Source organism: Leucoraja erinacea, chromosome 3 (genome assembly GCF_028641065.1).
Source record: "Leucoraja erinacea ecotype New England chromosome 3, Leri_hhj_1, whole genome shotgun sequence".
NCBI lineage: Eukaryota > Metazoa > Chordata > Chondrichthyes > Rajiformes > Rajidae > Leucoraja > Leucoraja erinaceus.
Window position 1 is genome coordinate 97,616,014 of NC_073379.1, and position 13,011 is coordinate 97,629,024.

At 41.9% G+C, this 13,011-nt stretch overlaps 1 protein-coding gene across 1 annotated transcript in view; it reads left to right on the forward strand.

Moving 5' to 3' along the window:
• LOC129695863 (solute carrier organic anion transporter family member 3A1-like) overlaps positions 1-13,011 on the forward strand; it is a 302,938-nt gene that overhangs the window by 28,171 nt on the left and 261,756 nt on the right. The window contains exon 2 of the mRNA XM_055633268.1: positions 895-1,360. Within this exon, the coding sequence (XP_055489243.1) occupies positions 895-1,360 (466 nt within the window). The remainder of the gene's footprint in view (positions 1-894; positions 1,361-13,011) is intronic.

A 13,011-nucleotide genomic window follows, 5' to 3' on the forward strand; every position in this document is an offset into this window, starting at 1 on the left:
TATTACTGCTCTTTCAGTCCAGAAGTAGTCTTGTTCAGAAACTTGGACTGTCCATTTCCCTCCAAAGATGCTGCTTGATTCATTAAGTTCCTCCAGCAGCTCTCCTTTTTATTGTAATATTATCAAATGGCTACCATACACAGTGCCCTTTTATCATACCACGTCTAATTATGGATGATGACATGACAAAATCTTTTGCAAACAGGAAATAACCCACTTTTCACAAAAGGTTTTAAAATATGCTGTGAAATAGACTCAAGCCTTAAGAGTAACTAATCATTAGCCAAGTTCATAAGGCACAGGAGCAGGATTAGGCCATTTGGCCCATCCTCTGCTACTCATGGCTGATCTAATTTTCCAAACCTGTTCTTTTGCCTTTTCCCCCAATAACTTTTGATGCCTTTACGAACCAAGAACCTATCAATCTCTGCATTAAAATTACTCTGTGATATGACCTCCACTACCGTCTGTGGCAATGACTTCCACAGATTCACCACCTTTTGGCCTAAGAAATTCTGCCTTGTATCCATTCTAAAGGTAAGTCTTTTCATTCTGAGGCTGGGCCCTCTGGTCCTGGACATACCCACTATTGGAAACATCCTCTCCACGTCCACTTTTATTATTTTATTTTATTATTCGGCCTTGTATTATTCGGTAGGTTTCAATGAGACCTCCCATTATTCTTCTAAACTCCGGCAAGTACAGGCCCAGAGCCTCTTACATTAACCCAATCATCCCTGGGACCATTCTTGCAAACCTCTACTCATCCCTCTCCAGTATCAGCACATTCTTCCTCAAATTGGGCTGGGGTGGGGGGGCAAGTTCTTGTTCTTTAAACTTAATTCTCCACATTTTTCTGGATACTGATTAAGCTCTTTCTCATGTGTTTCACAGGTCAGTATTCTAACGACACTGGAGAGACGGTTCGACCTGCATAGCACGGAACTGGGAGTGATTGCAAGCAGCTTTGAGATAGGGAACCTCATGATAATTTTGTTGGTGAGCTATTTCGGTGGCAAGGGTCATAGGCCGCGACTGATAGGCTGCGGTGGAATCATAATGGCCATTGGGTCCTTGTTTTGTGCTCTGCCTGAATTTTTAAGCCATCAGTATAAATACAAGCAGGTGGATACATCCGCATTGAAGGACACCTGTATCACAAACCTTTCCTTGGAGGAAACACAAATTAAGATAGAGAAGAATCTAAAGACTTGTGCAGAAACGGAAACAACAAACATGATGTATGTCCTGGTTATTGTAGCCCAGGTTATCATTGGGGCTGGAGCAACTCCTATTCAACCACTGGGAGTCTCCTACATTGATGATCATGTACGCAAGAGGGATTCTTCGCTTTATATCGGTGAGTACCTTTTTATCATTCTTAGACGTACTTTTGAAAGAGATTGCGTTGTTAACAGCTCCTTCTGTGCATTCAAATTTACAGCATTTATTGGATGAATTAAGATAATGGCAACTTTTATGTTTGATCATTTGAGGGTCATCTGTTCTATTCAGAGATTGTAGTTTGATACGAGATGTCATGGCTGTGTAAAGAATTTATTCCTGAGTGAAACTATTTAAGGCTCATTTCACTTTCAGATCCCACATTTAATGACTTTAAAGATAAAATGCTTTCATGACCCCATAGAAATGTCCTTACAATCGAAAAGAAGATTTCTGTAAATATTTATGGAGTATTATACACTGAATAAGTTAATGAAGGTGAATTGTTGACGTTTAACGAACAATTACACAGCCGTGTTTGAATTCCACAATCCACGGAAATGGCAGTTTGACAGCTTTTCGATATATTGCTTGGCAGTTAAAATTAATTTTACTCTGTGGTAACAAGGATTTTTGCAAGTCATCTACAAAGTCTGTATTGAAAGTTACCTCAACTGAAAAAGAAATGGAAGTACAATTTACAGCGTTTCAGAGGGTGGTTGTTTAGAGGCACATATAAGCACGTCTTGGAGCAGTGCTTTTATCAATTAGGTTAGTGATTTTCCCATTTTTTCAGCATCCTATCGATTAACACATTATCATATCTTTCATGATGTTCATGTGGACCTTCAGCACCCATTGTAATTCAATCTGTTACTGTGAAACGGAAAATGGTGGCAGTTTACTGATGGAAATGAGCTCAATTTGCTCTCCTATTCTTGTTTCAATGTTCTTGCAAATGACAGATGCCAATTAACATTTTCAGATTGTTAAATCACGGCAAATGTCATGGAATAAATTTACTCTTAATTTAGAAGATCAAATTAGAGGCTTTTTGCTTTTACGGTTGCAGCCGTTAACCCACCAATACCCCCCTTTTTAAAAAAAAATGATGTTCTTGGGGTGTAGCTCCTGCTGGGAAAGTCATATTAATTGGCCATCTCTGGTTACCCAAAGCAGATTTTTTTTTTTTTTTTTTTTTTGAATTATTGCAATCCTTGCATTGTTGGTATGGTTTGGCAGGTCCGGGATTTTCATAGGGCTGTGCAGAAGGAACCTACAATAAATGTCTGAGAGTTTCCGATAGAGTTGTACATGATCAAGAGTCAAGAGTGATTCATTGTCATATGTCCAAGATAGTGCAATGAAATTCTTACTTGCAGCAGCACAAGATAACATGCAAACATAGTACTCTGTATACAATTTAATAAACAAAAATGCAATAGCGCTAATCCAGCTTTTTTAGATTAGATTAGATTTGTTTATTGTCATTCAGACCTTTCGGTCTGAACGAAATTCTGTTTCCCTGCAGTCATACATATAATTAAAAAAAATGACAAAACACATAGTCATCACAAATTTAACCATCCACCACAGTGAGTTCACCAAACACCTCCTCACTGTGGTGGAAGGCAAAATCTTAAAGTCTCTGGCTCTTCCCTCTTTGTTCTCCCTCTGCGCCGAGGCGACCGTTCAAACTCCGCGGGTGGTCGCTGCCTCGCCACAGCTCAGAGGCCGAGTCGGGTCTCCGCCGCCGCTGCCGCTGCCTCCGCCACAGCTCCAGGGCCGAGTCAGGTCTCCGCTGCCACTGCTGCTGCTGCCGCCGCTACAGCTTCGGTGCCGAGTCAGGTCTCCACTGCCCCTGCCGCTGCCGCCGCCACAGCTCCAGGGCCGAGCCGGGTCTCCACCGCTGCTGCCGCTGCTACAGCTCCGTTGCCGCCAGCTCCGCCATTAGGCCTCGGCGCAGACGGAGACGGGGGATACGACCGAAGAAAAAGTCGCATCCCCCGAAGGAAGAGGCCAAAGCATGTTTCTCCCACCCCACCCACACACATACACAACTTAATAAAACAAAATTAACTAAAACATGACAAGGAACAAAACGAAAGAAAAAAAACAGACGGACTGCAGGTGGGCCGCAGCTGTTAATCCAGCTTGTTCATTACAGCACTGGTTTGTGTTGTTTCTTTTATCGAGGTAAACTCAGAACTGCTATATTGGATTATTTAGCGTCGTGCTGTTTGCAACATGTCACCACAGACATGCACCATTTTTTTTTAAAGGAAAACCGGGAATTAATGGTGTTCCTGAAATTTTGCTGTTTCATTTTCGTGACAGTAAGCATGGATCTCAGAGGCATGGCCAAAGAAAACTTGGTGTGTTGCAACAGTGGATGCTATTGATTATATGTATTGCAGCCATATGTGTGGTGTCGGAGTTGGAGGTTAAATCTCCTGGCATAGCAACAAGCAAATTAACTGTACGTAATGATCCTATTCTCTCTAATTATTAACTTCTTTCCTCCATTTTAATTGATCTTCAAGGATTACTTGAAGTTAAAGATTCATCAATGGCAACTGTTTAATTTAGTTTAGAGATACAGCACGGAAACAGGCCCTTCGGCCAACCGAGTCTGCACCGACCAGCGATCCCCACACATTAACACTATCCTACACACATAAGGGACAATTTACACATATAGCCAATTAACCTACAAACCTGTAGGCCATTGGAGTGTGGGAGGAAACTGAAGATCTTGGAGTGAAAAACTGGTACTAAATGTCAGATGGGGGGTGTTATTATAATTTCTTCCAATGAAGGCATTGATCTCCCTCTGAATTAATGATAAGGAAATGGTCAACAGGTCCACCTTGAGCTTGGCTGTGTTACTTTTTGACCTACATGTTCTGAGGAATCTGATCTGAGGAAAGACATTCATGCCATAGAGGGAGTACAGAGAAGGTTCACCAGACTGATTCCTGGGATGTCAGGACTTTCATATGAAGAAAGACTGGATAGACTCGGCTTGTACTTGCTAGAATTTAGAAGATTGAGGGGGGATCTTATAGAAGCTTACAAAATTCTTAAGGGGTTGGACAGGCTAGATGCAGGAAGATTGTTCCCGATGTTGGGGAAGTCCAGAACAAGGGGTCACAGTTTAAGGATAAGGGGGAAATCTTTTTAGGACCGAGATGAGGAAAACATTTTTCACACAGTGAGTGGTGAATCTCTGGAATTCTCTCCCGCAGAAGGTAGTTGAGGCCAGTTCATTGGCTATATTTAAGAGGGAGTTAGATGTGGCCCTTGTGGCTAAAGGGATCAGGGGGTATGGAGAGAAGGCAGGTACAGGATACTGAGTTGGATGATCAGCCATGATCATATTGAATGGCGGTGCAGGCTCGAAGGGCCGAATGGCCTACTCCTGCACCTATTTTCTATGTTTCTATGTTGTAGTCCCGATTTGATCAATAGGCTGTATGGACACCAAATCTTGAGACAGTTGTATTGCAATTCTGATCATCAAATGATTCTCTGAAGTTGCTAATGTATTTAAAGAAGACGCATCACCAGAAAGGTCTTAAAAATGTAATAATATGGAGTTATAGATGCATAATGCGTAATCTTATAAAAGTATTTGGGGGATTACTTGCTAAAACATTTATTTCCTTGTGATTGCCTTTCGTTGCAACAAGCTAAGTGATTTATTATATTAGCTCATTTCATGTTTTGTTTATTTTAGCATCATAGCTATGTGTAATTTACTTGAGTGCTTTTAGAAACATAGAAACATAGAAAATAGGTGCAGGAGTAGGAAATTCGGCCCTTCGAGCCTGCACCGCCATTCAATATGATCATGGCTGATCATCCAACTCAGTATCCTGTACCTGCCTTCTCTCCATACCCCCTGATCCCTTTAGCTGCAAAGGCCACATCTAACTCCCTCTTAAATGAAGCCAATGAACTGGCCTCACCTACCTTCTGTGGCAGAGAATTCCACAGATTCACCACTCTCTGTGTGAAAAATGTTTTTCTCATCTCGGTCCTAAAAGGCTTCCCTCTTATCCTTAAACTGTGACCCCTAGTTTTGGACTTCCCCAACATCGGGAACAATCTTCCTGCATCGAGCCTGTCCAACCCCTTAAGAATTTTGTAAGTTTTGTTTCCCAATGATAAAGATCGTAGAGAAAAAAAAATCAGTACGCAAAACCTAAGCATCAATATATAAAGATCCCATTATTTTCTTTGGTCGTGAGTGTTAAAATGGGTGTAGTCCTTGGTTACGTGAAAAGAACTCCCATCACCCAGTGATATATCTAACGGCTCTTCAGTACCCTCTGACATACGCACTGTATTTAGACCAACAACTTTGGAACTCTTGCAGAATAAATGTACATTTGATCTGGTCTGTTCTTGATAACATAGGAAAGTTGTTGATTAAACAAAATCCTAAACGACCAGACAGATGAAAGAACCAGACAGAGCAAAAATGTGGGAAGCATGAAACAAGTTGGAAACAAACACAGGAGTGATTGTGAGAAAATATTTGCTGACATGCATTAGTGTGAGGAAACTCACTGGCTTTAAGCCACACTCTGGCCAAATCTCACAACAGTTCACTCACACTTTCCCTCTTGCCGTAGTCTAACATGTAGTTATAATCGGATCGGCCACAAGCACTGAACTCCACGGTGATGCCCACTATCCAATAGTTAATTTAAAAGAAATATGCAGACGTGTTAATGGAGGAAGTGCGAGAAATGTACAGGATGGGAGATTGAACAGGAGGAATTCTGTGAATGGCCATTTTGAGTTGACGGACAACAGGCCATTATGGAGGGAACTATCCTAGTTTGTCATTGGTAAGTCATCTGGTTGCAGAGTTCAGCACATGGTAATGGTATTGGTTTATTCCTGTCGCGTGTACTGACATATCATGAGAAACATTTTTTTTTGTGCGCTATATTTTAATTGATTTGGAAAGCGGTTAAATGTTGGCCAGTTGTCAGAGGTCCTTAGGTCTTGTTGATTGGCAGTCACCGAGGTACGTTGTTTAGTAGAGTGACAGCCGCCGGAAAGAAGCTGTTCCTCGACCTGCTGGTTCGGCAACGGAGAGATCTGTAGCGCCTCCCGGATGGTAGGAGGGTAAACAGTCCATGGTTGATGTGAGAGCAGTCCTTGGTGATGCTGAGCGCCCTCCGCAGACAGCGCTTGCTTTGGACAGACTCAATGGAGGGGAGCGTGGAACCGGTGATGCGTTGGGCAATTTTCACCACTCTCTGCAATGCCTTCCGGTCGGAGACAGAGCAGTTGCCATACCATACTGTGATGCAGTTGGTAAGGATGCTCTCGATGGTGCAGCGGTAGAAGTTCACCAGGATCTGAGGAGACTCTCCAGAGATGCTGCCTGTCCCGCTGAGTTACTCCAGCGTTTTGTGTCTGTCTTCGGTATAACTCAGCAGTTGCAGTTCCTTCCTACACATTGCACTTGGAACCTGTACTGCTTTGCGGATGTGGACATCATTCCACTTGGCCCCCTGAATGGTGAATAGCGAAGTCTGTTTGGGGGATGGGGGTTATCAGGAGGGAGTGGTGAGGGAACACCACAGGCTGTGAGGCGAGGCAGCCAACTAAGTTCAGCACAGTCTGGCCAAGAGCAGTACAAGTTATTTTAGGATTGCTGGTGGTCTTGAATAAATTCGCATGGGAAGATTAGGAGAACTCGGCTGGAAATTCCATTCCCAGAAGATAAAGAACCAGGCTTTATAAAGCAAGAGAGACAGTTATAGCAGGGTAAATATAGAGATTATCTTATGTTTTGTCATTGAACATTGGAACAGGACATCAATTGTACAAACATTAAGAATGTTTCAACTCTTGCCCCTGGTTGAAGTTTGTCATCAGTGTTTCAACTTGAGCACCTGATTAAAGTTTACTTCTGCCAAGTACTATTTTATCAATTGTTCACTTCAACACAAGATCTATGCTCCATACGCACTGAAGGCTGGAATGGGTTCATTGCAAATGCCGTACTCTTTAATTTGCCTTGTTGCTATGAAGTCGAACAGCTTTTATTGAAAGCATAGAACAAAAGAACATGAATAGATGGATGAATGTTTGGGCAATCCAGTCTTAAGAGAAGTAAATTACCCTATAAGCAGGCATTTCAAGATTTTAATATCTCTGGGTCTTGACCTGATTGTTCGGATTCTTTCCAATGTTTTCTGTCTCTATGGATACGTAGACATTTCCCATCACACTTTCAGGATCCACTGTGTTTCCTGCCTTGTAATTTCAAGGGGCAACTCCCCAGCTTACTCACAGTTGACAGCTTTCTGAATCATTCCTTTACTCACACCCCTCGCATGAAGCCTTTTCACCAGCTTTGCCAGTTGTGCTCTAACCAATAGCACTCATATCCTTCATTCCCTGTTACTTACCTACTGATTTTGCCTGCAGTGGCCTCCCTCACCACTGTCCATTTAGAACTAACATACATGCTTTAAATAGCATGTTGCTGAGGAATGATAATTGCTGACAGGAAGATGGCTATGATACATGTTGGCACACAGTGCAAAGTCACAAACTCTCTTTTACCCCTTCATGGAAAAGGAGAAATGAAGAAATATTAATTCTATCAAGCTAACAACTTTTAAAATTAAAATAAGTCTCGATTCAACTTGTGTCAACTCAATTGTGTCATTCTCAATCACTGTCCTTGAAAAGACACAATAAATGCGTACGCTTTTCAGAGCCTTCAGCATTAGTCAGGACAATAAGACTAATATATGCACAGGATTTCTTCAAACTCTGTGTTTTATGATTCACTTTCATAATAAGGATATTGCATTGTAGTGCATGTTAAGTTAGAATATTAACCATGAAGATTCATTATTCACAAGTAAATGAAACATCACATTTCCATTTGCTGTTATGGATAAAGTTTGATTTGGACCTTAATCAAGAAATAATGTCATATATTAAATTTTAACTGTTGACATAAGTGCCTGAAATAAATCATGGTATTCCAGTACCAAACAGGCAGGGAAACAATGTGGTTTCAAATTATTTACCTTTTCCAAATGGCATACAAAGTAAAACTTCAATTACTTATTAATAAAAACATCTGACTGATTTCAGTGGGAGAACGCAGAAATACAGCGCACGTTCAGCTTTGGTGGCATCTATTGCTTGAGGATCCATTGATAGTAGCAGATCAGTAAAATGGCCCACAGTAGATCAAGTGGCAACAGGGATTGAGTTCTTAAAGTAGCTACCAGTAGCAGCGTGTTCAATCATACTTGGCTCAATTTCAATTCTAGAATTAACCAGGTGGTTGAAAATAGCAACATTCACGACATAAGAAATGGGATAGGCCTGTGATACAAACCAGGATATACTGGACTCTGACATTGTGATTCCCAGCTTGCTTGGAAGATGATGTCAACATGCCTTTTGAGGGCTGTTGAACATGCTTGTCAAGATTATTTTAGACATGCTAAATAATGAAAAGCTTAATAAAGCAAAAAAAAAAAACATAAATTTATTTGGAGTAGGAAGGGATTTAAACAGTACCCAAAAGCAGCTGTTGTATTTTAACCATTTCCCCACCACACCCGATGACATGCTTTTGTTTTGATTACTGCCTTGATTTCATTCATTAAAAAATCTTCAGGAGTGCCGTAATTAAAAAAAAAAAAAAAAAATGAAAGCAAACACTTGGCATTTGCGCCTTGTCCCCAATTTGCCAATTGTTTAGATCATGGCTGATATCTTTCTTCAGTGTCACTTTAATGCCCCCTAATTCCTTTAAAATTAGGCCGATTGGGAAACCCTTATTGGGGGAGATGCAGCGAGACCTGGGTGTCATGGTACACCAGTCATTGAAGGTAGGCATGCAGGTGCAGCAGGCAGTAAAGAAAGCGAATGGTATGTTAGCTTTCATTGCAAAAGGATTTGAGTCTAGGAGCAGAGAGGTTCTACTGCAGTTGTACAGGGCAAAAGTTGGTGAGACCACACCTGGAGTATTATCAGACTACAGAGTACAGTTTTGGTCTCTGGGCCTGGGGGGGGTCTTCATCTGCACTTTCTGGGGGACTCTGGTCCTGTCGGGGGGGGATGGAGGAGGAGGACTGGCCAAATTCTGTGCCTTCCACCACAGTGATGATTGCTGTGGTGGATGTTTGTGTTACAGTTTTATTGTGGTTGTGTGTTCTTTATTATTGTACTGCTGCTGACAACCCAAATTTCCACCGACCCTGGTTGTGTGGCAATAAATTATATCTAAATTATATCTAATGCCATAAGGTTATATTCTGCACGCTGGCATTTTTCTCTTTGCACTACCGCTTGTATTTGTGTATGACTTGATTGTACTGATGTATATTATGCCATTCAAATGATGTATAAATTTGTTTGCATGCTATTCAGTATATTATACTGAATAGCATGCAACCAAATTTATACACTGTATCTCTGTAATAATAAACCAACACATACAAACACAATATATAGATATTTATGACATATATCTCATAAAAATGGTCTGACCTTAGTTTAGGTAAAGACATAGCATTTTTATAAGAATGGCCTTTTATCATCATTGATCAGTTTTGGTGGGGGGGAGTAGCAATTCTGTTAGCAACCTTGGTGAATTTACCAAAAATGTGGGTAGTTCTGAGCAATTCCCTCTGTAACTATCAGGAATCTCAGGACTCGTGGACAAAAATGTGCCGGCATGGACGTCTGGAGCGTCTTGAGAAGAGCTGATTGTACTACAATTACCTCGATTTACTTTAAAATATGATAGAAACATAAAAAATAGGTGCAGGAGTAGGACATTTGGCCCTTCGATATATATATCAGCCATTCTATATAATCATGGCTGATCATCCAAAATTAGTACCCCGTTCCTGCTTTCTCCCAATATCACTTTATTCCGTTAGCCCTGAGAGCTACATTTAACTCTCTCTTGAATACAACATGTTGTTGCTTTTAAGTGTTTTCCATTGTTTTGAAGTGCTTTTACAATTTCTTATCAAAAGGCAATTCAATGAAGTTTGTAATTCTAATAGAACAAGGGGTCACAATTTATGGATAAGGGGGAAATCTTTTAGGACCGAGATGAGAAAAAAAAAATTCACACAGAGAGTGGTGAATCTCTGGAATTCTCTGCCGCAGAAGGTAGTTGAGGCCAGTTCATTGGCTATATTTAAGAGGGAGTTAGATGTGGCTAAAGGGATCAGAGGGTATGGAGAGAAGGCAGGTACGGGATACTGAGTTGGGTGATCAGCCATAATCATATTGAATGGCGGTGCAGGCTCAAAGGGCCGAATGGCCTACTCCTGCACCTATTTTCTATGTTTCTAAGTGATGATTTGAGAATGTAGTAGTTGGGTTTGTGTGTGGAAGTTGTGTCAGGGCCTTCTCTACTTTGTTCTGACCGTCCTCATGAAGCCACTTACAAATTGGAAGATCCTGACAAATCTGAGGCCTTGCTACTCGTTTTGGGATTCCCTGAGAAAGGCGATGCTAGTGGATGCACCTCAAGTGAGTGCAGCCCTGGAGGGTAAGGCACCAGTAAACACAGGTGGCTCACTCTTGGCAGGAAATTCCTGCCCACTAATCCCAGACACACTAATATGCAGTGACTCGGAATGAAAATATGTAAATAAAACATTCTTATAGTAAATATCAGTTTCTTGAATACACTGCTTCAGTCAACTCGGAGATGTAAATACCCCTATCACCAGACAGCTATCATATTTAAAATCGACTGAGGGCCATCAATATCAAATGGATATCGAAGAGTCTAAAACTTGGCACGTAAGCTTGTAGCTTAAAAGATTATCTGAGGACAATTTGGATTATTCTCTCTCCAGGAGGTGGGAAGGGGGAAAAGATCATGAAATATTCTAGTGACAAAGGAAGATGAAATCTAAAGCAATGCCTGAAAATGTCACCAAAAGACCCAAGCCAAACATGACGATAGGCTGCTTGATTAAAACGGGGAAACTGAGGTGTTGAATTCACCAATGCAGCTCATCAGTTAGTTTTTGAGAGTTTGTGAGCTAGAGTGTGGAGGGTAAAAGTATTTAGAGGCTGACGGCTAACTGGGCCCAAGTACACCGTGGCCCAGATTATTGTGGTGAGGTTAGAAGTGCACTCCTGCTCGCTCTGACAAGTGCAATTGCTGGTTTAAACCAAAGATTGACACAAAATGCTGGAGTAACTCAGCGGGATGGGCAGCATCTCTGAAGAGAAGGAATGGGTCACCTTTCGGATCAAGACCATCAATCTGAAGAAGGGTCTCGTCCCGAAACATCACCCGTTCCTCTCCGGAGATGCTTCCTGTCCCGCTGAGATACTCCAGCATTTTGTGTCCATCTCCTACCCTCTCTCTTGGCTCTACGCACATTTTTTTCTGATTATTTTCCACTTGGTTCCTGGTGGTACTTTGAAGCTCTTCCGGGAGGAGGTTGGTCAATAGAGAGACAGCCAGCAGACCCAGAGGTCACTGCCTTTTAATCTGGAAGCTTGTGAATTTCCGTAAGAGTATGGAGATGGGGAGATGGATTCTGAATTTAGCTAATTCAGTGTTGATTTTAGTCACGGAGGAGAAAGCATTAACTTTCCCCCCTCAATGTGGTCTGAATCAAGGAGAAGGAATTGTGTTTGTAATGTAAACTTGTTCCATCCGCTCGCATGTTTTGCTTGGGATAAAGATCTCTTAGTTCATGCTAGCTTGCTACACTGGTAATGCTTATGAATTAGAGCTCCATCGCACCCAGGGACAAAACTATACAAGGGATTGCAGGGTTGGACTGCTTGCCAACTCCCGTACTATAGGACATCTGCCAAGAGGGTCACAAATGCTAGTGAGTCCCAAATATAGGCTTAAGTTTACCGTGTGGCCTTGTGGAGCTACAGGCAACACACACAAGGTCAATATTGTAAGATCGTGGGAACATGGATTTGGGAAGTAGACGGCTGGTTGGGTGCCAAGGTACAAGAGGCACAATCGCTTCTGAAGGACTGAAGTGGATGCGACGGTGGAGGATGGGTCTTCAGGCCAGCATCAAGGCCGGAGGCCATAAATGGAATCTCTCTTTATTCTTCTACCCAGGGAGCACATCAACTCCGAGTGCTGACCTGACAGTGATTTTTCCCACATTGGGCAGGAGAGCATCCAAGATGCATTGTGACTGGCATTAAGAAGTGCTTTCCTCTGACTTTACAGAGTCTGGAAAAGGATCCTAGCAGGAATGACGGTGGAATAGCAATGGCAGGAATTTCTGGGCATAATCCCGAATCATTTAATTCCAAAGAGGAAGAAAGATTTTAAGGGGAGTAGGAGGCAACCGTGGCTGACATGGGAAGTTAGGGATGGAATAAAACTAAAAGAAAAGGTGTATAACACAGCAAAGAGCAGGGGGAAGCCAGAGGATTCAGACATTTTCAAAGGACAACAGTACTTTGGTTCTGTCTTCACTAAGGATGTACTCGAGGACAGAGGATCTCGGGAGAAAGAGGAACTGAAAGAAATTTGCATTAGGCGAGAAATAGTATTGGGTAGAATGATGGGACAGGCTGATAAATCCCCAGAGCCTGATGGTCTGCATCCCGGGGTACTCACGGAGGTGGCTCTAGAAATCGTGGACGCATTGGAGATCATTTTTGAATAGTTTATAGTTTCAGAATTGGTCCCTGTGGTTTGGAGGGTAGCTAATGTTATCCTACTTTTCAAGAAAGGGGCGAGAGAGAAAGTGGGGAATTATAGACCAGTTAAGG